Below are 25329 nucleotides of genomic sequence, written 5' to 3' on the forward strand. Positions count from 1 at the left end.
ATGGGCACCAGGCCACCAACCCCGCCAAACGGGCGACGCTGCCCGAGAAGGGCGCCGGGCCTCGGGCTCCCACCCACGCGCCCCTCTGGGTTTCCTCGAGGGCGTCCCGGCCTCGTGGGCCGCCGTGGGTAGGTGGCCCGCTGGGGGCGGGGCTCCACACCGGCGGGGATCCCGGCCTCAGCGCCCCCGGTGTCCCGCACTCAGGCGCAGCCTTCCGGCCCTGACCCTGAACTATCCTCCTGACTGCCCGCCACCCTGCGCACCCGCCCGCCTCCACACCATCGCGGGTTCACATGAAGCCCGGAGCTCTGCGCTGTACCCGGCTAGACAAGACTAATCTATGTATATGCATGGATATATGTAAAGTTCTGTCTATGCTTATAACGTGTAGTGTCATAAATACTGATACTTTAAGTAGAAGGAGGAAATATCCCTGCTGAGAGCCCAGCCTGCACGACTCCGGTCAGGTCCAGCTCAGTCATTGGTATTACAACTGGAAGAACAGACGTTGATTTCTTTTTTTCTATGATGCATTTAGATCTTGATAGCCCAATTTTGCACTCCAAATTCATATCTCTTACTTCAGTTCCATGAAATAATTATTTGGAGTGGGGGGAGGAGAGGAAAAACTACATGTATATAAACACTTATAGAATGTGGACATATTGTTATACGTAAGTAAATACGTTAGTGAATATTTACACATTTTGTGACTGCCATATATTTGTATATGTAAGTAAATACTAAAAATATTTGTCAGATGCAGGTACAATAAAGCATTGACATTTGAGGAAGAATTTTTTTTTTTTGCCATCTTTTGCTGATGGAAACTATTGCATTCTGTTAGCTTGAACATGAGCTCTAGATCCTACCCCCAAAATGTTTTGTTAAGCATCTAAATGCACTGGTTCAACATTTAGGGGAAAGGGATCCATGCTCCTTTGAGTATCTTCCCAGGAAAATGCACATAAGAATATATACCAGATGTTGAACACAATTCAAGGGTTTCTCAGATATTTGACCCCCATCTCCACCCCCTCAGGTGGTTGTCTCCTTGCTCTGCATTTTTATTTTCCTCTCAGAAAAGCCTTTCCTGACTTCACTTTCAAAAAGCCTTTTCCACACACATTATTCTATTTCATAACACCTTTTTTTTAAAATTTCTTGTCTGTACTCCTTGTGATCTTCTTAGTCTTGTTTGCTTTTTAAATTGTCTTCCCAGTAGAATATAACTCTGTATGAGGGCAGGGGCTTGCCTGTCTAGTTCATTGCTGAATTCCCATCACTTTAAGCTGTGCTGGGCACATAGTAAAAGCACAATAACTATAGGAGAATAAGTATAAGATTAGCCTATGCCTCTTTGGACACCTCCCTCCTAAGCACTCTCCTGCTTCACACTGTTTTCCACAGCTCTGATCTAAAACAAATACCCTCCTAATGCCTAAAGAATAGAGTCCAGTATTCCATTTAAAGCATCCTCTATGATTCCTTTCTTTTCCTTGACAGAAATATTTCTAAAACCTTCCTTTTCTTTTATCCCTACTTGCCTCCACTTCCCTTTTCTGGAGACCTTCAAACCCTTTGGCATTAGCACCAAAACCATGCACCCACCCACTTGTTGAATTGATAAAGACTTTAGTATTATATGCTTAAAACTATAGTGTCAAGATAGTCCCTGTACAGTATTTACAGGGGAGCACCCATACTAAGTGGTGAGGAGACAAGGCTAAGAGAGAGAAGAACTAAATGTGAAATGTCGTCCTGTGAAATATAAGGGCAACAACTAAGAGAACGATGCCCTATCCAAACCCTTGAGTCTGGTTTGGCTCAAATCCAGCCTTGAGAGTGAGGGGATTATCTGGACAGTGGGCTGTTCTCTGCAGTGGGTCTGGTCCAGCTTTAACATTAGTCCTTGGCCCAAAAGAGCACACCATCCATCTAGGCCATCCCAAGGTGCTCTGAATTCAGTTTTCAGTGGTAGCCTTAGGCTTGCCTTACTTCGAACCTGTACCTCTTTAGCTAATCCAATGGAGTAGGGCAAGACCAATATTCTCTGTTTCATGTCATTCAACAAGCCCTTGCATTAATTACAATGAAGGTAGTCTGAATTGGAGGAAAAGAAGGAAAACTTTGAGTGAATCGCTTAGTAGGTAAGCATGCCTTACTGCCCACTTCAAGTTCTCCTACTATGGCAAAGGTAACATATTGACCACCAGATAACTATTTTGGAAAGCACTTTGATGTATGTTTTTTTTTCATACTCCATGGTTATGCTAAGAAATGTCAATGACAACATTGTTTAGTTTCTGTTTACTCGGAAGGGGAAAGGCTTCTTCTGTTTCAGTCTACCTCTTTCAATACCTCTTTTGTTTTAACACTGACTGTGCATTTGCCTCCATCTCCTTTTATTGTCCCCTACATTATTGCCAAGGTCATGGCTGATCATAGAATCTCATTCAGTGTAATTATGTGTATATTTTCAGTAAGTAAGATTGTTATTTTCTAATTAATAATATGCATTTTTGTTTTCTGATGGATGCCAAATGAGTGGGGAACATTTCAATTATGAGCAGTTTGTATTTAGTGGCTGATTTAGCTAACTTGTTTTTTGTTCCCTTTTCTGCTTTGTCTTTCACTCATGGCCAGTTACATTTATCCTCGATTTTGGACTCCATTTCTATGAGAATTTACCTCAACTAGCCTAACTTTCTTGTGTTTGTATAATTCCTTTTTAGGAATATAAAATGTTTTGTTAAAAGCTGTGTTTTTGTTTGAAAAATTAACCTTTAATACTTTGTTCCCTTACTTGAGAGACCACCTTTCTGTTGCAAAAATATAAGGAATCTTGTTTAAATTTTCTTTCTTCTTAGAATGAATATGATAGCGATGTATATGAATATATTTCCAAAAGTAAGATAAACACATCAGTAAATTCTGTCTGCCTATGTTACAGTTAGTGCTTTTGAATGAATTTTCAATCATATTTCCACCTTTATTTATATTTGTCTGAGAGACTTGATTCTACTGTTTAAACTGCTTAAAACTTCTTCCAGTCCTTCTGATGCCTACCTCTATAATTATGTTTTCTTAGCCTTGTATTATGAGTTTACTTTGAATTTTGATTTAAGTTTCAGGATTAGGACTTACTTTCTGGTGGCAGGAAAGCAGTAGCTTGACTCCTCTTTCTGGTAGTTGGGACCCTCCCACCTCATTTGCTTTGAACGGAACACTCTCTTTAGGACACTTTCTTTGAGAAACTTGGAGATGATCTTTTCTCTTTGAACATTACTGAATACTTTGCCTTCTGGGATCCAGCTGATCTTGTCACATTCACCATGGCAGAGGGAAAGTGGAAGGTGTTCAGGGGACGAAACACCCCTCTTTGGAACACAAATGAAGGGAGGGAGGGAGGTAGAAAAGAAAAAGAAAGAAGGAAGAAATTGCTGTTTATCTATAAGTCATGAATGAGAGATCTGCCTATATAGAAAAACAGCTCAGAGTCCTGCAGCTGCTATGCCGAGGGATGGATCTAAATGGTGCTACTGGCTCTTTATAGCAACTCATGTCACAATAAGAAAAGAAGTGCTGGCTTAGGAGGATTCTAAGTTGAAAACTAAGAAGTGAAATTGTCTATCTCCTGCTCTTGGCATTAATGCTATGATATAATCATGAAGTTGTTACAGTTTTGGCCAAGGGGTTTCATTAGGTAAAATGCCAGCCAGCATGAGCAGCTTTTGCAGTCGCATGCTTGATTCTTTGGCTCCTGTACTTCTCACCGTGCTGCACTGTGATCACCCAGCCAGTTCACAGGCTAGGGCAGTCATGGCGAACTGGATGAGTTGATGGAGTGTGCTGAGATTAAGGAGTAGCTAAAACAAATCTTATTATTCTTATTTTTGCCCCAAATCTGGGAGTTCTTGGCAGCCACTATATTGCTTGGGATTGTACTATCAAGTGTGACAATTTTTAATACTTCTACTGTCCTATTTTTTTATCCTCAATGAAGAATAACTTCTACCAGTAAAGCTAGATTTGAGCATTTTTGTTTGTTTCCTTTGTTTCCCCTGTGTTAATTTGGGTAAGAGAATAAGAAGCAGTTTGGTGGCTTACCTGTGTTAATCTGGACATTTCTTCAGTTTTGGACGATGAAGCTCTTTCCTCAGTTCTGCTCAAGAACTGTGTTGATGTTCTCTTTCTCAGGGCTGTGGAGCCTTAATTGTGGACACGCAAGTTTTACAGCTTCTAAGGACCAGATGGGAAAATAACACTGGATGTGTACACACACCCGTTTCCCTCTTCTTTTTGGGAAAGCACTGTTTTCCTCAGATACTGTCCATGTCCAGACAGAAAACTGGAGTTTCTGCTTAAAATCCCCTGACAAGATATTTTTCTGACAGGCTGACTTCTTTGGGTCTGAAGATTCAGGATGAGCACTCAGAGTTCCAGACTAAGGTCTGGGCCATTGTGACTCTCAGAATGCTAAGCAATCAGAGACTAGAAAATAGAGTGCATGATATCTTCTTGGAGATGGAGAAAAGCTTGGAGAAAGAACAACTTCAAGGGGCTTCACTCCTCAAATTCTCTATTTGTTCTTCTCTGTAACTCAGTGGGTCATCATGAGAACGGCCAAAAACAATCAAATTGTGCTGAAGCTTCCACTTCTTGACAAATGCAACACACCTAAAAGCTATGACCACCCTGAAGTTCTGCGTCACACCTTTGAGAACCTGTCTAAACTTCACAAGCTGCTTCCAAATCATCTGATGGAGACACTTTATTCCTACAACAGTGAACAGGACAAACAAAAATGTATGTGGGTACAGGGGGAGTGTAAACTCTTTATAGTAAGTTTTTAGTGCCAGCTGCCTCTTCTCTTAGCCATGAGTAAGACCTTATTTTTATATTACAGGTCTGCTCAGTCCTTGGAATCCAAGGCTGCATTCATACTCATCATGCCATAGGGGCCCATGCTCTCAGAGCTTACTGTGGAGCTGACTCATGCACTCACTCTACCATCACTTCTTCACGTTCCTTTTATGAATCGAGATAGGTCTGATAGGTCTGTCACTCTTCTCTAGGAAAAGCAAACCCGTGAAAAGATGGAAAGGGGATTAAGCAGGAAATATCACTAAATTTACAATTCCAGCTTTAGATTTGATTTTAAGATTAATGATTTCAAACTTGGAAGTTTATTCCTTTGCTCTATTTCCTACTACTCCTTCCTCCTTTTGCCAGGATTGTACCATTCCAGGAAGCTGAATATTTTCCCTGAGGATTAGAGGCAACTTTCATTTCTTGCAGTTTGGAGTTGCCCACCACTCTGAAATTCCATCAGGACAGATAACTGGACTGATTTGAAGAACTGGGTGGAGCCTGTCTCTTGGATTGTGCATGCTTAATTGAAGGACAAATGTGGGTAGTAGCCACCTGTGCCCCTGAGCCTAGAAAGCAAAATAGCAGCTCTCACTGATTAAGACACAAATCCTAGGTAGAAATGTAGAGTTTTTGGGTAATTATTTTAAAACATTATGACAAATTCAGCTATTTGTATTCTGATCAGTCCTTAACTCCTGAATCCATAGTATTATGAATCAATCGCACTATCCAGATTTCACTGAAGATTACCTAAAAATCATCAAGAGAAATATAAGCAACCCAACAGAATAGATAAATGTTATAGACAGGCAATTCACAAATTAAATACAAATTTTCAACAAGCATGAAAGTGTTCAAATACTTTGGTAATCAAGAAAGCAAAAGATTAACCATGGAGATGTTCTTAGGCCATCATATGGGTCAAATTTAAAAGATCAATAATGATTAACGTGGAGAAATAAATACTCTCACAATTGATGGCATGTTAATGGATTGTCTTTTAAAAATATAATTCCAAAGTCTTTCTCAAAATTAAAATGTATGGTATTGACTTATTGAATGAGTTGAACTTGGTAAAGAGGAGGCAGAAAATAATTCTTTTCTTTCTCAAAACTACCCCTTTCACCCACTGTGTTGATCTTCACTCATCATTTTTGTATGAAATTATAAACAGTTCTCATAGCTTTCCTATTCATATTTCCTGTTCATATTCAAATAGTAAAAAGTGCACTCATATCCAAACTCCTTACCCTTGTCCAAGTTAAAACCTCTCTGCTTCCCACTGCTCAGGCCTGACTTAAACTCAGAAACTGGGAGTAAGCCTGGTGGTGTAGCAGGTTACTTCTTGTTCTGCCCTCTCGCTCCCTGGCTACTGTTAGATTGTCAAGCATGAAGCTGGGAGGAACTGAAAAGCTTTTTCTTGACTGGCGAAAAATCAGACTGTCATTGTGCTCTCTAGGGGTGGCAGCTTTCAAAATCTGACCTTTTTTCTTTCCTGGTATTTGTGTGGGTTCTTGGCGATTTTTCATTGCTGGAGGTATCTCACTTGACTGCCTTCTGCTGACATATTCCCTTTTTACATCCACCCCTCCCATGTTTTGTATGATATACTTTCATTCTATTTCACCATCGACTGCCTCACCCTTAGGACAAAATCCTCTTGAGATGCTTTTAAAGGTGACTCAAAACCAACTACTTCCCCAGGGGGTTCAAACATACCTCATAGGAAATTTGTACCCCTGTCCTCCATGTCTTTACTTGGTTGGTGAAAGTACACTGGCTTCCAACACTGACCTCTTTTCTCTGTGGCCACAGGCAGCTGTGGTCCGAGACATTTACCAAGAAACTTCTAGGAGTTGAGGTTGAGTTGTGTCCCCCCAAATGATATGTTGAAGTCCTAACTCCCAGCGCTCCAGAATCTGAACTTATTTGGAAATAAGATCTTTATAGAGGTGCAGATGTAATTAAGTTAAGATAAAATACTGGAGTAGGGTGGGTTCTTCATCCAATATGACTGGTTCTTATAAGAAGACAGAGACACACAGGGAGAAGATGGCCATGTGACAGCAGAAGCAGAGATTGGAGTGATGTGTCTGTCAGCAGAGGAACACTAAGGGCAGCCAGCAGACACTAGAAACAAAGGGAAGCCAAGGACAAATTCTCTCCTAGAGGAAACATAGGCCTGACGACACCACCTTGGCTTTGGACTTCTAGCTTCCAAAACTATAAGACAATAAATGTGTGTTTTTAAACTACCTAGTTGGTGGTATTATATATGGCAGCCCTAAAATCTAATAAATTAGATGTTAGAAAACACAGCCCAGTACCTTCATTTGCCAGGGTAGGGGGGAGATGCTACAGTACACAGCCCTACAGTAACTCTGCCTAAAGAAATCTTCATGTACTGTAAAGAAGGTTTAGCTTTTTCTCATATAGATAGGTATGTTGTACATAGGTGGGTATCTGGCACCTATTGGATATTTTTTAAAGATTTATATTTATTTATTTTTAGAGATAGGAAAAGGGGTGGAGAAAGAGAGAGAGAGAAATACTGATATGAGAGAAATATCAGTTGGTTACCTCTTGTACGTGCCCTGACTGGGGACTGAATCTGCAACCCAGGCATATGCCCTGACTGGACATTGAACCCACAATCTTTCACTTTGAAGGATGATACCCAACCAACTAAGCCTCACCATTCAGGGCCTGCTGAATTTTCTTCTTAGATGGTGTGGTCTTAGAACAAAATAGAGACAACAGAAATATTCATATTTTAACATCCCTTTTTATAAGCCTGTCCATCAACTTAGCAATTCCACTTCTAGTTAGTGTCCTAGAGAAATACTCTCACCTGTGCACACAGATGCAAGAACAAGGTATGCGTTAAAGCATTGTTTATAATGATGAAAACTGTAAACAGCCCAATGTCATGATCATACTGTGGAATCTGTGAAAAAGAATGTTAACATCGAAATATCTACAAAAAACACTGTAGAGTTTTAATAAGTCGCAAAATAAAATTTAAAAAAACAAGTTTTCTATTCATGCCAAAAAAGACCATATATTTGTATGTACAAATATGTATGTAAAGGCAGAGAAAAGAGTTCTGAAAAGAGACACTCCAAATTCAGATGGGGTGCTTCCTCTGGAGAAAAGATAGAGACTGGAGGAGGGAGGACTTTTCCTTTGACTATGTATGTGTATGTCTTTATGTTGTTTGATTTTATTTACTTCATTGGAAATTTCTCTATATATTTTTGCAATGAAAAAGTAATTTTAAAATTGAAAATGCAGTGATGTTGAAGAAGTGACTTAGCTTTTTTTCCCTTAGCCTCCCAGTGTAGACACTAATAAATATTGATACACCTTTAGCAACTGGCTGCATTCCTACCATGTAAAACGGCTGCCTGTTGCTGTTCCTGTGTCTTTGTTTGGTGTTTGGCTGCAGTCATTCTGGAAGCCAGTCTACAGGAGCACGCAATGCAGTGGAGGGGAATGGCATTCTGGGGAAAGAAATGTTTCCTCTGAGTCTTGAGTCTGTGCCTTGAAGAACTGCACCTGAGGCAGAATCCAGTCACTGATGGGACATTAGCCTTTGAGGCCCTGAGTTCTTCACTAAAAAGCTGCTGCATTTCCAAAATGCCACTTCCAAATGTATAGTGATTGCCTTGAAGGTGCATCCTGAAGTGATGACCCTATTTTTCACTTTCATCCATCAGGTTATGAATTCAATAATGGATACCAATGCCTCACTGTCACTGTGTCTAAAGCCTTATTTTTAGTAGAAATTTCACCTGACCTTGAAAATAGGTTTTATCCCTCCCCCACCACATGCCTCTTCACCTGCAGGGAAGTTTTGCCTCTATTAACCTGTATTTGTTACCTAGGGCCATTAAAAGAAGAAAGAAAAAAATCTAAAGATTTATTGCTCAAAACCCAGGTTTTTTCCCCCTATATTTTAAATAATAATGAAGTTAAATCATAGGAACAACATACAACTGAGAAATGAGGATCCATTGAACTATAGGGATTCAGATACACTGCTGTCCAGATAATTGTCTCCAAACATTATAAGACTCAGCAAGAGATCCTCCTCCTCCTCCCGCTCATCCCTAGTACCAACAATGTATGGGGTTATGTTGAGATCTGCTTAGTACTGGCTTTATGATGTTTAGTACGTTTTCCATACCAGTTTCTTAAATGACTAACTGGCACCAAACCAGAAAGTAGGGGGTGGGAGGAAGTTTAAAGCTTTTCTTTGTTTTTAATGTTTAAGAAAGTACCTCTCTTGGTTAATTCACTTCTTCCTTGCCCCCCCCCCCAAATACTTTGAGAGGTTGCTTAACTGGAGGGCAGGGACATGAGGGGGAGGCGACAAAGGCAGGACAAGTGGCTCCCACATAATAAGTGGGCTTGAAGAGGAAACAGATGGGGAAACTTTGTGTGCTGACAGTCCACCAAATCCATGACTTCCATTCATACATTGAAGACCATTATAAGGTGCAAAAGTAACAGAGCAAAAGGGTTTCAGTCCCAAACCAGGACCCCCAACCCAGAGTTCCAGTGCCAGGAAGAGAAGTTGCCATAACTTCTAGCTATAAAAAGCAGCATGAATTGAGGCTGTGGAAGACAGAAACTGCTGGACTCCCTGGCAGTTCCTCTTAAAGGGCCCACACACAAAATAACTCAGACTCACTACCTCTGAGCTCCAGCATGGGGGCATCAGAGACATATAAAGAGGAATGAATTGCCCAGCATCAGGACAAGAGCTGTGGGACAGCTCTCCCCCAGACAGAAGTGCTGGCAGAGGCCATTGTTCCTCTCCTGAGCCCTCCTCAAAAGGAGCCACACTGCCAGAAGGCAGGCACTATATCTGAGACTCCATCAACTTGCTCACATTATTTTCCCCACCCTAGTCAATCCCTGAGACCCAGCCCCACCCAAATTTTGGGCCCACTCAAGCTGTTTCCAATGACTTTTCCATATGAATGGCTTGCCTTGGCTGATGCTTTAGATTTTTCTAAATTCTCTCAATAAGCAGCATCTGGCTTCGACAAGCCTGATAGCTCTTGCTAAGTTGCCCCAGGACTGGCACTAGGAGCAACTAGCCTCACCTGGGCACTTCCAAGCTCAGCACAAGTAGCAGGCATCTGCAGATGGCTTTGTAGCTTATGCTGTGTGACCCTGGACAGAACACAGGCATTGGCTGACCTTAGACATGCCAACAGCAATCAAGACTCAGCTACAATAGGAGGGCACACATAGCTCACACACTGGATTCACCTCGAATAACTAACTTGAGTAATAGGGGAGGCTGTGTCACTGGACCCTATAGGACACCTACTACATTAAGTCATACTTACCAAGACACAGAGTCAAATCATCTTTACCTACTACATAGAAACAAACACAAGGAGGCTGCCGAAACAAGGAGACAAAGAATCATGGCCCAAATCAAAGAAGAGAAACTCCAGAAAAAGAGCTAAGTGAAAAGAGATAAGCAATCTGTCAGATGCAGTGTTCAAAACACTGGTTATAAAGATGCTCAAGGAACTTAGTCAAGACTTCAGCAGCATAAAAAATCCAGTCAGGAATGAAGGATATGCCAATTAAAATAAAGAAAAATTTATAGAGAATCAACAATAGAATGGGTGAAGCCAAGAACCAAACAGAATGGAATGTAAGGACACAAAAAACAACCAATCAAAACAGCAAGAAAAAAAAAAGAACCCCCTAAAATAAGGACACCATATTTTGGAAGCCTCTGGGACAACTTCAAGCATACCAATATTCACATCATGGGGGTGGGGGGGGGAGGGGCCAGAAGGAGAAGAGAGAGAGCAAGAAATTGGAAACTTATTTTAAAATATGGCAGAAAACTTCCCTAACTTGGTGAAGGAAATAGACACAAGTTCAGGAAGTGCAGAGTCCCAAACAAGATGAATCCAAAGAGGCCTGCCCCAAGATACATCATAATTAAAATGTCAAAGGTTAAAGACAAAGAGAATATTAAAAGCAGCAAGAGAAAAGCAGTTAGTTACCTACAAGAGAATTCCCATAAGATTGTCACCTAATTTTTCAACAGAAACTTTGCAGGCCAGAAATGATTTGCAAGAAGTATGCAAAGTGATGGAAAGCAAGGATCTAAAACTGAGATTACTCTACCCAGCAAAGCTATCATCTAGTACTGAAGAACAGAAAAAGAGTATTCCAGACAAGAAAAAGCTAGAGGAGTTCATTACCACCAAGCCAGCATTATATGAAATATTACATAGCCTTCTTTAAGAAAAAGAATATAAAAAATATGAACAAAAAGGGCAACAAATACATATCTATGAATAATTGAATCTAAAAAAACAAAATAAACAAACAAGCAGAACAGAAACAGAATCATAGATATAGGGAGCATTGTGATGGTTTCCAGGTGGGAAGGGGTTGGGGGGATGGACGAATGGGGTGAAAGAATTGAGAAGGGCAAATTGGTAGTTACAGAATAGTCATGGGGATGTAAAGCACAGCATAGGAAATAGAGCAGCCAAGAGACATATAAGCATGACCCACAGACATGGATAAAATTGTGGGGATTGCCTGAGGGAGTTCGGGAAGCTGGGTGGAAGGAGGCAAAGTGGAAAAAATTGGGACAACTGTAATGTTATATATTAGTTTTCAGAAATTTAAAGTTTAAAACAAAGTAAAAGGTCACCTTAAAGACTGATGTTTTAAGTTACCTATTTTTACTGTCTCTGGTAAATACACACATGTACACATACTCACACACTTGAAAGAGCTTGTTTACTGGTTTGTATACCTTATCTATGCTGATTTGTACCATGATTACTAATTCATCCATCCATTCATTCATTCATCCATCCATCCATCAATCAGCCATGTATTGGATTCCACACATTAAAATAAAAAAATTTTTTAAACATTCAGGTAGCTCACAGTTCAATATCTCCAAAATTTCAACTATGAATTTACAATATTATTTTACTTCCAAACATTTCTTGAGGTGTCCCTATGCTTATCATACTTTCTTTTAAAACCAGGACACTTGCTTATAATTTTAAATAAAATGGTCTGTAAGATCCAATTAAATATTGAAACTGAGTTCTGAGTTTTCATCTAACTTTGGTGTGTGTGCAGTACTAAATATCATTATTCATACTGGAGAATATGAGAACTTGTAAATGTTATTTTCTCTCTCTCACTTACCCCTAGTTGCTTACAAAAAGAATATGAGGCAGTATACAATATTAAAATATGTCTGTCTATATAACAAGACAATCAAAAATTCATTTGAGGCAAAAAGTTTACTTTAACTGGATGTCATCAAATACCTGAATTTGGTTAATTAATTTAGTTGTGTATTAAATTTAACTATGAAAATCTGACAATGAGAGCAAGCCATATGCTCTCCCTATTGTTCAAGTGTGCCAGTGAGAGCTTCTGCATGCCCCAGCTGTGTGATCACTGAGCTAATAAACTGCTAAGAGCAGTATGTAGGAGCTGAGCCAGGCCTTGACAGGAGCCTCAGTCCAATCCTGTTCTTGACTTACTTGGAATAGTTCTGGGGCCCTTAAGGATCAAGCTATCCATCCAGTTAATATATCATTTAGTCAAATTGCTGAGTTATGCCCCTTGAGCCAGTTCTTGGTTCTTTGGGGTCTCCACCAATTGCCCTGTCTGTGAGGGATCATCAGTCATCCAGGCCCTGAGAAATAACAGGGCCTGGATGAGTTCCGATCTAATTCCTATGCAGGGTCACCGTGATTTTCTCCACAGCTCAGCTTCTGTTTCTGCATTAGGTTTATGACAGCTCTTTTATTTTGTAATACACCAAAATGAATTGCTGAGTTACTCATAGTATAGCCTGAAAACTGGCTTTGGTTCTCAAACTGTTAGCAGTTGGCAAAGAGATAACCTTACACTACAATATCAGTCAACTATGTCACTAAACACACTATGCAGTTCAACCGATTATTTTTCTCCCTTTCTCCCTTCCTTCCCTCCTTCCCTCCTTTCCTCTCTCCCTCTCTTTCCCTTTCCTTTGTTTTCTTTATTTTTTTTGTAGCAAGACTGTTCTGATGAAGGAAGCGGTGTATTGGATTGCATTCTGGCAAAGCTCTTTGTCTCATTGCAGATGGGCAATTTGGTTAGGGGCTAATTGAAGTCAATGTGAAGCAATGGATCTTATGCAAATACAAAATGTCATTAATATCTCTAAAAATAAAAATAATTGTACATTAACTTGCCATAAGTTTGGGAATCATGCACAAATTGTATAAATAGCCTTCAATATTTATGGTAGTACGAGAACATCTGTTCATTAATTCATTAATTAATTCATTCATTCGTGTTTATTAGATGTCTAGGACCGAGCTAAGATATAGATGTTGCTCAGTGATATTTTTGCAGTGATGGAGTGGAAGAGATAAATAGCAGTTACTTAGTGGCATAAGTATTATTTCTCAAATTAATGTCATGTTACTTTTGCTATGCAAAAATGGAGAGGAACACTGACTTAAAGTGATGTTTACCCTGTTACTAGGTGAGAATTCTGAACTCTCTGGATTAGAAAGGATCTTAGCAAGACATGAGTTTCCAGAAGAGATTAATCTGACCCCAAATCCAAGCAGTATGTCCCTGTGCAAAACAAAAACCATCAACAATGCAAATTATGGGTGGAAGAAATGCCACTTGCTGAGTAAAAACATAAAGGATCCTCCAATGTCAACTATAGTTGTCAGGTAGGTGTCTAATTTTTGTCCTAAGTAGACACATTTATAGATATACAGGGTGATAACAAACTCTGTTTACACCTTTGCTAAAAAATGACCTAATGTGGTTTTTAAGATATATGGTGAGGATAAAAACAAGCATTGCTCTGTATAGAAGCACATGAACCCCGTTTCCAAACACCCCAAGCATCTAGAAGAGGCTTCGTTGAAAGAAAACTCATGGAGAAAGGGGCAGATGTGTGGCTCCCCCATGGATCATTGAGTTCTTGGTTTTTGAGGAGAGATCTATCAGGGCTGGAGTGGGATTCGTGGAGAAGGATCCAAACCCTGAACTGTGGGCCTTTCATGCTTTATGAGTCAGGAAGCACCAGCCCATCTTTAGCACAACCAGGGAAATAGGATATTATAGTATGAATGGTAAACTTTGGTTTTATTCTTAGTCTGCCACATTTTACATTGACAAAAATAGGAGCCTATAGCAGGGTCTCACTTTTTAAAAAATATATTTTATTGATTATCTTGTTACAGTTGTCCCATTTATTTCTTCCCTTTATTCCCCTCCACCCTGCACCCTCACCTCCACCAGCATTTTCCCCCCTTAGTTCATGTCCATAGGTCATACATATAAGTTCTTTGGCTTCTCCATTTCCTACACTATTCTTAACCTGCCCCTGTCTATTTTGTACTTACCGTTTATGCTTCTTAGTCCCTGTACCTTTCCCCCCTTCTCTCCCTCCCCTCCCCCTCTGATAACCCTCCATGTGATCTCCATTTCTGTGGTTCTGTTCCTCTTCTAGTTGTTTGCTTAGTGTGTTTTTGTTTTTGTTTTCTTTAGGTTCAGTTGTTGATAGTTGTGAGTTTGTTCTCATTTTACTGTTCATAGTTTTGATCTTCTTTTTCTTAGATTAGTCCCTTTAACATTTCATATAATAAAGGCTTAGTGATGACAAACTCCTTTAACTTTACCTTACCTGGGAAGCACTTTATCTAAATGATAGCTTTGCTGGATAGAGTATTCTAGATTGTAGGTCCTTGCCTTTCATGACTTTGAATACTTCTTCCCAGCCCCTTCTTGCCTGTAAGGTTTAGTCTTATGGGAACTCCTTTGTAGTTAACTGTCTCCTTTTCTCTTGCTGCTTTTGAGATTCTCTCCTTACCTTTAATCTTGGGTAATGTAATTATGATGTGCCTTGGTGTGTGCTTCCTTGGGTCCAACTTCTTTGGGACTCTCTGAGCTTCCTGGATCTCCAGGAAGTCTATTTCCTTGGCCAGATTGGGGAAGTTCTCCATTATTTTTACAAATAAGTTTTCAGTTTCTTGCTTTTCCACTTCTCCTTCTGGCACCCCTATGATTCGGATGTTGGAACGTTTGAAGTTGTCGCGGAGGTTCCTAACCCTCTCCTCATTTTTTTGAATGCTAGTTTCTTCATTCTGTTCTGGTTGAATGTTAATCTCTTCCTTCTGCTCCAAATCGTTGATTTGAGTCCTGGGTTTCCTTCCCTTTACTGTTGGTTCTCTGTGTATTTTTCTTTATTTCACTTTGCATAGCCTTCACTTTTTCCTCCATTTTGTGACCATACTCAACCATTTCCATCAGCATCCTGATTACCAGTGTTTTGAACTCTACATCTGATAGGTTGGCTATCTTTTCATCACTTAGTTGTATTTTTTTTTTTTTTGGAGTTTTGATCTGTTCTTTCATTCGGGCCATATATCTTTATCTCCGTGCATCTGTTTCATTGTAAGGGGCAGAGCCTTAGGTATTCGCCAGGGCAGGACAACCCAGGTCACTGTGTTGTTGCGCTGTATGTGGCGGAGGAAACTATGCCACGTGCTTATCTCTCCCCCTGCTTTCAGTCACTTCTCCCACCACCCACAAGCGAATTGGGCCCTTTGGGTGCTGATTCCCAGGTGGATGGGTTTGTGTATGTTCTAGGACCCCGCGGGTCTCTCCAATGAACTCTCCTGTGAGGCTGGGAGTTTCTCCCACTGCTGTAACCCCCACGGGTTTTTATAGTCAGAGGTTTTTATACCTCTGACTACAATAATAGTCAGAGAATGCAACACCCCACTTTCAATAATGGATAGAAAGCCAAACAGAAGGCCAATAAGGAAATAGAGGACTTGAACAACAGTATAATCTCACTGAACCTAACAAATGTATACCAAACACTCCATTTGACTACAACAGTATACACATTTTTCTCAAAAGCACATGAAACATTCTCCATGAGAGATTTTGTTAGGCCATAGATCAAGTCTTAATAAATTTTAAAATATTAAAATCATACACAATACTTTTTCTAATTATAATAGAATGAAACTAGAAATCAACAGCAGAAGGAAAATGGTAGATCTACAAATATGTGGAAATTAGGAAACATACTTTTAAACAATCAACAAGTCAAATAAAAAAATCACAAGAGAAACCAGAACATATCTTGAAACAAGTAAAATGAAAAAACAACATACCATAACTTTTGGGATGAAGCAAAATAAGTGTTAAAGGAGAAGTTTATGGCTGTACATGCTCACCTTAAAAAAGAAAAATCTTAAATTAATACCCAAATTTTAAAAGAATAACAAAATAAATCCAAAACTAGCAGAAGAAAGAAAAAATAAACCTTAAAGATAACACAGAGAATCAAAAAACAATAAAGAAATGACTAAGAAAAAAGAGAACTCAAGAAACTGAAATCAGAAATGAAAGAGGGAACATTACTACCAATTTTACAGAAATATAAAGGGTTATTATGAACAACTATATGCCAACAAATTGAATAAGATAAATGAAACAGACAAATTTCTAGATATACAACCTACCAAGACTGAATCATGAAGAAATGGAAAATCTGAATAGACTTATAACTCATAAGGAAATCAAATCAGTAATCAGAAACCTCCCAAAGGAAAGCTGAGGGTCAGATGGCTTCACTGGTGAATCCTACAAAACATTTAAAGAGGAATTAACACCAATCTTTCTCAAACTCTACCACAAGGTTGAAGAGGAAGTAATACTTCCTAACTCATTCTATGAAGCTAGCATTATGCTGATACCAAAGTCAAACACACTACCAAAACAAACTGACCAACAAAACACCTACATACTACAATAATATCTCTTATTAACATTGAGTCAAATCCTCAACAAAGTACTAGCAAGCCCAAATACAACAACATAGTAAAAGGATTATATACTATGACCAAGTAAGAGCTATTCCTGTAATGTAAGGATGGTTCAACATGTGAATATCAATCAATGTAATGTGCCACATTAATAGAAGGAAAAAAACACATTTGACAAAATTCAAAACCATTTCATACTGAACAAACTAAGAATAGAAGAAATCTATCTCAACATAATGTAGGCCATATAATAAAAACCTACTTAACGCTTAATTTTTAAAAATTTAATGCAGAACTTTATCAGTGAGCAACCTCAAGTCTAGAAAGGAATTCAGAGGGAGAATTATTTCAAGGTCAACCATGTCATTCAGGACCTTTGGCACATACCACCCATGGAGCTTTAAATATATCTATCAAAAGATTTTTGTCAGTGTACTTCTCACAATCACAATGGGAAAAAACTAGAAATAAGCACCCCAATGAGATTATATCTTTCCAAGACTGAAACCTTTCTTTCTAAGAACAGAAACAAGACAAAGGTACCTGCATCCACTACTTCTATTCAGCAGAGTACTAGAAGTTATAACCAGAGAAATTATGCAGAGGAAAGAAATAAAATCCATTTAAATTGGAAAAGTAGAAGCAAAATTATCTCTGTTTGCAGACAACACAATCTTATATGTAGAAAATCATTAAAATTCCATTAAAAATGATAGAGCTAATAAACAGGTTTATCAAAATTGTAGGATGCAAAATCTATACAAAAGTCTGTTGCATTACTATGTACAAGCAATGAACAATCCAAAAGGGAATTGAGAAAAAGCATTCTATTTACAATATCATCAAAAGAATATATTCAGAAATAAATTTAACCAAGGAGGCCAAAGGCTTTTACAATGAAAGCTATAAAACATTGCTGACAGGAATTAAATTAGACCTAAATAAATGGAAAGATATCTCATGTACATGGATTGAAAGACTTAATAGTGTTGAGATACTAATACCATCCAAAGTGATCTGTGAAATCAATGCAATTTCAATAAAAATCCTAATGGTGTTTTCTTTTCTGCAAAAATAGAAGTCATCCAAATTTCATATATATGGGGTATCCCATATTGGGCACCGGATAATGGCGGGTACCGCGTCCTGCACAGAGCCCCCCCGCAGGTCGCCACTGAGGGAGGAAAATAAAATAAGTCATTCCAGACACTTCTCGATCTGCCAGGAAAAGGGGGTGGCAATTCCCTCTAGTGGAGAATGCCCCAAGCCCTTCTCTTGAAGTGGCCTTTATTGAGAAGGATATGTGCAGGGGTATACAGCGTGAATGCAAATCTCATCAATGCCAAAAGGCTATGTTTACAGAAAACAGATAGAGATCATAGATAACAATTGAAGGAACACAAGAGATTTGCCTCAGGTCAGGGTCTGGTAGACAGGGTGGTGCCCATTTAGCCCTGAAACCTGGGAAACTGATCACATTCTATGTTCAACCCCAAACATCAGTACTCATTAATTCAAGGGCATTCTTAGCAAAGTAAATTTCATAAGATTTAATGCATTCCTTTTCCAGGCCTAATTGTCCCCGGGAACCACCTGATCCAGTTTAGGGCTGTATCTGCCTTTAGTATTTTTCAAGTCTCAGCCAAGAGGGTGGAGCAGAGCAGCCATGAGATAAGAAGACTTCTTTCAGATAGAATGAGGACTCTGGCCATGACAAAGCTGAGGGATGAGGGCCTTTTGCCCCTTCTCCCTGTCCCCCAAGTCCTTCCTTGATGGTCCCCATGTGACTGTGCCTGTCTTAGGTTGCCCCTTCCATTGAAAAGTCTTACCCGTCATTGACTAACCAGCCATCCTCCAGGGTCAAGCAGGGTGATGTGAGGGAGGCAGGAGCTGCACCCTGGCCAGGGGTACAGGTTTTGTCTCCTCAGTGGCCTATTTTCCCAAGGTCTCCTTGCTCAGCTCCAGCCTTGGGACCCTCTCACATGTCAGCGAGGTTACAACCCCTGAAACCAGGTGGGATGGTTCCCAACACATATAAAACTTCAAGGAATCCTGAATAGCTAAGATATTATTGAAAAAGAAGTTGGTAGATACACTTTTTGATATCAAAACTTACTGCAAAGTTATAGTAATCAAAACTGTGTAGTACTGGCATAAGGGCACAACTATAAACCCATGGAATAGAAGAGAAAATCCAGAATATGCCTTTGCAAATATGATCAAATTATTTTAACAAAGGCACCAAGACCATTCAGTAGGGAAAGTCAGTCTTCTCAATTAAAGGTGACAGGAAAATTGGCTATCCATATTTAAAGGAATAAAGTTAGAACCTTAATATACACGATATACAAAAATTAACTCAAATTGATCAAAGGCCTAAACTTAAGAGCTAAAGTTAAAATTCTTGGCAAAAAACATCAGGGAAAAACTTTATGACATTGGATTTGGAAATGATTTCTTGGATATGACACCAAAAACACAAGTAAAAAGAGAAAAAAATAAATTGAAATTTATCAAAAGTAAAAGCTGTATTCATTAAATAAAATCATCAACAAAGTAAAAACCCACAGAATATAAGAAAATATCTGCAAATTATATATCTGATACACAATTAAAATCCAGAATAGATAAAAATGCCTTCAGCTCAACAGCAATGAAAAATAAACAACCCAATTTAAAATTGGGCAAGGAACTTAAATACGTTTCTCCAAAGAAGATATACAAATGTCCGATAAGCACATAAAAATTATCAATACCATTAATCATTAGGAAAATTCAAATCAAAACAATTACATATTATTTCAAACCCATTATAATGTATATTATCAAAAACAAAACCCATAAAGTAACATGTGTTGTCAAGGAATTGAAAAATTGGAACCCTCAAGTATTGCTGGTTGGAATGTAAAATGTGCATCTACTGTAGGTAACAGTATGGCAGTTACTCAAAAAAAGTTAAGCACAAAATTACCACTTCTTGGTATATACCCCAAAGAATTGAGAGTAAACATTTGTACAGGTGTTTGTACACTCATGCTCATATCAACATTATTCACAATTGCCAAAAGTGGAAGCAACCCAAATATCCATGTACAAATGGATAAAACAATGTTGTATATACACAAGATGGAATATTACTCAGCCTGAAAAAGTATACATGCTACAACATGGATAAATCTTGAAGACAGTATGCTAAGTGAAAAAATACAGACAAAAAAGGACAAACATTGTATTATTTCACTTATTTGAGGTAGCTAGAATAGGCAAATTTATAGAGACAGAAGGTAGAAAAATGGTTGCCAAGTGCTGGTGGGTGAGGGAATGGGGAATTATTGTTTGATGAATATAAATTTTCATTTGAGATGATGAAAAGGCTCTGGAGTTGGATGGTGGTGATGTTTTCACTATCTTGTCAATGTACTTAATGCCACTGAACTGTACACTTAAAAAGGGTTAAATGGGAACTTTTATTTGTTATATACATTTTACCATGATAAAAATATTTTTAAAAAGCAACACCATTCACCTTTTCAATAGAAAAGATAGGTGTAATCAATTCAATGGATACAGAGAAAGCATTTGAAATAATTTAATATCCATTCATGACAAAAACTAAGCAAACTAACAGTAATAGTGAATTTCTTCAGACATATAAAGGAAGGGTATAAAAACCTAAAGTGAACATCATACTGAATTATTACTCCTTGAAACTGAGAACAAGTCGAGGATGCCTGCTTTTATCAATCCCAGTTTTTAAGGAAAGCAAATAAATGTTTGTAGAAGAAAATATGAATAAATGTGTCATTTCCTATGTTTTAACAACCTAACAGTGTTTACAGAAGCCAAACTAAGATGTAAAGCGAGATATATTTATTCACATGATGACATTATGGCCTGAAATTTAGGTATATAAATGTCCCATGGTTGTCAAACCTTATCCACTTCTCCTTTTCTTATAGGTCTACAAAGCATGAGCAAATAATCTTAAGTAATCAGGATCATCACTTAATACCTACCGTTAAAATGGACAAAAATTCAATGCCTTGCATTGTCCAAGAGGAAGACATGATAGTTCTAATTCTTTTGTAGCTGTCTTTGACTTCTTTGAGTGTGAATATGATTTTTAAAAGATTTTATTTATTTATTTTTCGAGAGGAGAAGAGAGGGAGAAAAAGAGGTAGATAAACATCAATGTGTGAGGAAAACATTGATCAGGTTGCCTCTCATACACCTCCAACCAGGGATCAGACTCACAATCCAGTCATGCACCCCAACTGGGAATCAAACCGGTGACCTCTCAAACTGATGACACCCAACCTACTGAGCCACACCAGTCAGGGCTGAATATGACTTTTTAAATCAACTTGTCAAGTTATGCCACTGAAGGTACTGAGAAAAAAATTCAAGAAAATTATTTTATTAATGCAATGTTTCCAATGGAAGCTTCCAGTACAAGCAAATTCATGACCTGGAATTCTCTTGCTCTGTCTGTTACCTTCAAAACAGGAGATTCTGTCCTTATAGGAAATTAAATATTTCACCTATCAGCCAGTCTACATTTCTGAATACTTGCTATGTATGTCAAAATGTAGGAATAATTAGTCATGTACTGCACAGCAATACATGTGGCAAAACTAAAGAAACAAAAACAGAAACACCCTCTGTCTGGTATAATTATAGGAGGAAGTATACCAACAAAGATAATTTGTCAAGGAACCAGCTTAATTTTGAGTGCCAGAATCCAACCATTCCACACCTCAATTGTTACCACCTGGTCTAAGGCCAACCATCCCTCTTATGCCTCTACTCTTGCTCCCCTAAAGGCCTAGGGAGATTCAAGTTGGATCATGTCACCCCTTTTTTTAAGACATTGCAATACTTCTGGCCAAGATGGAGGTGTAGGTAGATACACTTTGCCCTCTTGCACAACCAAAAGAAGAACAATACCAAATTTAAAAACAGAAAACAACCAGAATTGCCAAAAAATTGAACTGTTTGGAAGTCTGATAAGCAAGCAGTTAAAGAAGAAACATTCATCCAGATTGGTAGGAGGGGCAGAGACAAACAGAGCAGTGAGGATACAGAAAGGAGGCAGCTGGTGGACCAGGTGGTCCCACACTTGCATGTAGATAATCCAGGAGGAACACTTGGGGAGCGAGGCAGGCTGCACAACCCAGAGTTCCAGCATGGAAAAAGAAAGCTTCAAAACCTCTGACTATAAAAACCCGTGGGGGTTACAGCAGTGGGAGAAACTCCCAGCCTCACAGGAGAGTTCATTGGAGAGACCCGCGGGGTCCTAGAACATACACAAACCCATCCACCTGGGAATCAGCACCCAAAGGGCCCAATTCGCTTGTGGGTGGTGGGAGAAGTGACTGAAAGCAGGGGGAGAGATAAGCACGTGGCATAGTTTCCTCCGCCACATACAGCGCAACAACACAGTGACCTGGGTTGTCCTGCCCTGGCGAATACCTAAGGCTCTGCCCCTTACAATGAAACAGATGCACGGAGATAAAGATATATGGCCCGAATGAAAGAACAGATCAAAACTCCAAAAAAAAAAAAAAATACAACTAAGTGATGAAAAGATAGCCAACCTATCAGATGTAGAGTTCAAAACACTGGTAATCAGGATGCTGATGGAAATGGTTGAGTATGGTCACAAAATGGAGGAAAAAGTGAAGGCTATGCAAAGTGAAATAAAGAAAAATACACAGAGAACCAACAGTAAAGGGAAGGAAACCCAGGACTCAAATCAACGATTTGGAGCAGAAGGAAGAGATTAACATTCAACCAGAACAGAATGAAGAAACTAGCATTCAAAAAAATGAGGAGAGGGTTAGGAACCTCCGCGACAACTTCAAACGTTCCAACATCCGAATCATAGGGGTGCCAGAAGGAGAAGTGGAAAAGCAAGAAACTGAAAACTTATTTGTAAAAATAATGGAGAACTTCCCCAATCTGGCCAAGGAAATAGACTTCCTGGAGATCCAGGAAGCTCAGAGAGTCCCAAAGAAGTTGGACCCAAGGAAGCACACACCAAGGCACATCATAATTACATTACCCAAGATTAAAGGTAAGGAGAGAATCTCAAAAGCAGCAAGAGAAAAGGAGACAGTTAACTACAAAGGAGTTCCCATAAGACTAAACCTTACAGGCAAGAAGGGGCTGGGAAGAAGTATTCAAAGTCATGAAAGGCAAGGACCTACAATCTAGAATACTCTATCCAGCAAAGCTATCATTTAGATAAAGTGCTTCCCAGGTAAGGTAAAGTTAAAGGAGTTTGTCATCACTAAGCCTTTATTATATGAAATGTTAAAGGGACTAATCTAAGAAAAAGAAGATCAAAACTATGAACAGTAAAATGAGAACAAACTCACAACTATCAACAACTGAACCTAAAGAAAACAAAAACAAAAACACACTAAGCAAACAACTAGAAGAGGAACAGAACCACAGAAATGGAGATCACATGGAGGGTTATCAGAGGGGGAGGGGGAGGGAGAGAAGGGGGGAAAGGTACAGGGACTAAGAAGCATAAACGGTAAGTACAAAATAGACAGGGGCAGGTTAAGAATAGTGTAGGAAATGGAGAAGCCAAAGAACTTATATGTATGACCTATGGACATGAACTAAGGGGGGAAAATGCTGGTGGAGGTGAGGGTGCAGGGTGGAGGGGAATAAAGGGAAGAAATAAATGGGACAACTGTAACAAGATAATCAATAAAATATATTTTTTAAAAAGTGAGACCCTTATAGGTAGTATTTAGTTGATTCATGATTGTTCTATCTATTCTGTTGATCTCTGCTTTTTGATTCATTTACATTTTTAAATTTATTTACATTTAAAGCAATTACTGATAGGGAAGCACATACTTTTGTCATTTTTTCATTTTGTTTTTTGGATTCCATATATATTATTTTTGTCCCTCAATTCTTTCATTACTGCTTTCTTTGATATTTGTTAATTTTTTTGTAGCAATACATTTCACGTCCCTTCTCTTTTCATTTTCTTTTTTATAGTAAAGAATGCTATTTTATTTTTATTATTCATTCTATTTGTTTTGCTTGTTTTATATAGTTATTTTTTTGTGGTTACCATGGAGATTGCACATAACATCTTAAAGTCATGGCAATCTGTCTTAAAAGTTACCAACTTAAATATAATTGCATACAAAACTACTCGTTTACAGCCTCACCCCTCTGATGTCACAAATTACATCTTTATGTATTTGTATAGCCATTAACATAGATTTACAATAATTTATTATGTATTTATCTTTTAAATCACTTAGAAAATAAAAATGAAGTTACAAACCAAAATTGCAAAATTACTATTTTATATTTGTGCATGTGTTTTTCTTTATTGGAGAACTTTTATTTTCATATGGCTTTGAGTTATTAGTTAGCATTTTTTAATTCTCTGTTTTATCTTTGCTATAATGTTAATTTTTTCTTTTCTGCTAGCTTTGGATTTAGTTTGTTATGCTTTCTCTAGTTTGTTTGGGATGTAAAACAGTGTTGTTAATTTGAATTTTTTTTTTAATTGTGAGCATGTATAGCCATAACTTTGACTCACTTTAGTATTTCTTGTAAAGCAGGTCTAGTGCCAATAAACTCCCCCAAATTTTGTATAAGAATGTCTTAAATTTCTTCCTCATTTTTGAAGCACAGCTTTTTTCCAGATGCTGAGTTACTAGTTGACAATTGTTTAATTCTTTCAGCACTTTAAATCCCACTGCCTTCTGGCCTGTAAATTTTCTTTGGAGAAATCTGTTGGTAATCTTATTTATAATCTCTTATATGTGATGAGTTGCTTTTGTCTTACTTCTTCCAAGATTCACTCTTTGTCTTTGCTTTTTACAGGTTTGATTATAGTGTATCTCAGGGTAGATTTTTTGTATTTATCCTATAGTTTTTGAGCTTCTCAGATTTATATATCCATATATTCTCTCAAATTTTGTTAAGTTTTCAGTCATTATTTTTTTTCTAATAATAACTGTCCTTTTCTCCCTTTCTCCTTCTCCTGGGACTCCCATGTGTGTATGCTGGCCTGCCTGATAGCGTTTTAACAGTTCCTTGGGCTTTGTTCACTTTTCTTTATTCTTTCTTTTTTTGTTTCTCAAATTTGATAATTTCAAATTACCTCTCTTTAGGTTTGATGATTCTTTCTTCTATCTGTTTAAGTATGCTGTTGAGTACTTACAGTGAATACTTTAGTTACTGTAATTTTTAGCTCCAGAATTTTGTTTAATAATTTGTATCTCTTTGTTAATATTTTTATTTTATTTCTATATGCTTTTCTTCATTCCCTTTAGCTCCTTGTTCATGTTTCCCTTTAGTTATTTTGAGCATATCTGACAGTTGTTCGAAAGTCTTTGATAGTAAGACTGATGCCTGTGCTACTTCAGGGACTGTTTCTGGAGAGTTTGTTCCTTTGAGTGGGCCATAAATTCTTGTTTCTTTGGATGCCTTATAATCTTTTGTTAAATATTGGGCATTTAAGAAAAGCCAATTCTCCCAATGTTTGCACAATGCTGTGTATCATCTTTTCTATTTAGTGAGCCAATAAGTTGAGACCAGCCCA

At 38.3% G+C, this 25329-nt stretch overlaps 1 protein-coding gene across 1 annotated transcript in view; it reads left to right on the forward strand.

Moving 5' to 3' along the window:
* The window catches only part of LOC129085561 (testis expressed protein 56-like), a 39418-nt gene continuing 14089 nt past the window's right edge, over positions 1-25329 (forward strand). The window contains exons 1-4 of the mRNA XM_054591996.1: positions 1-128; positions 4398-4452; positions 4608-4809; positions 13427-13625. Of these exons, the coding sequence (XP_054447971.1) occupies positions 1-128; positions 4398-4452; positions 4608-4809; positions 13427-13625 (584 nt within the window). The remainder of the gene's footprint in view (positions 129-4397; positions 4453-4607; positions 4810-13426; positions 13626-25329) is intronic.

This window comes from Pteronotus mesoamericanus, unplaced genomic scaffold (genome assembly GCF_021234165.1).
Source record: "Pteronotus mesoamericanus isolate MK-2021 breed Mesoamerican mustached bat unplaced genomic scaffold, CSHL_Meso_final scaffold_31, whole genome shotgun sequence".
Classification (NCBI taxonomy): domain Eukaryota; kingdom Metazoa; phylum Chordata; class Mammalia; order Chiroptera; family Mormoopidae; genus Pteronotus; species Pteronotus mesoamericanus.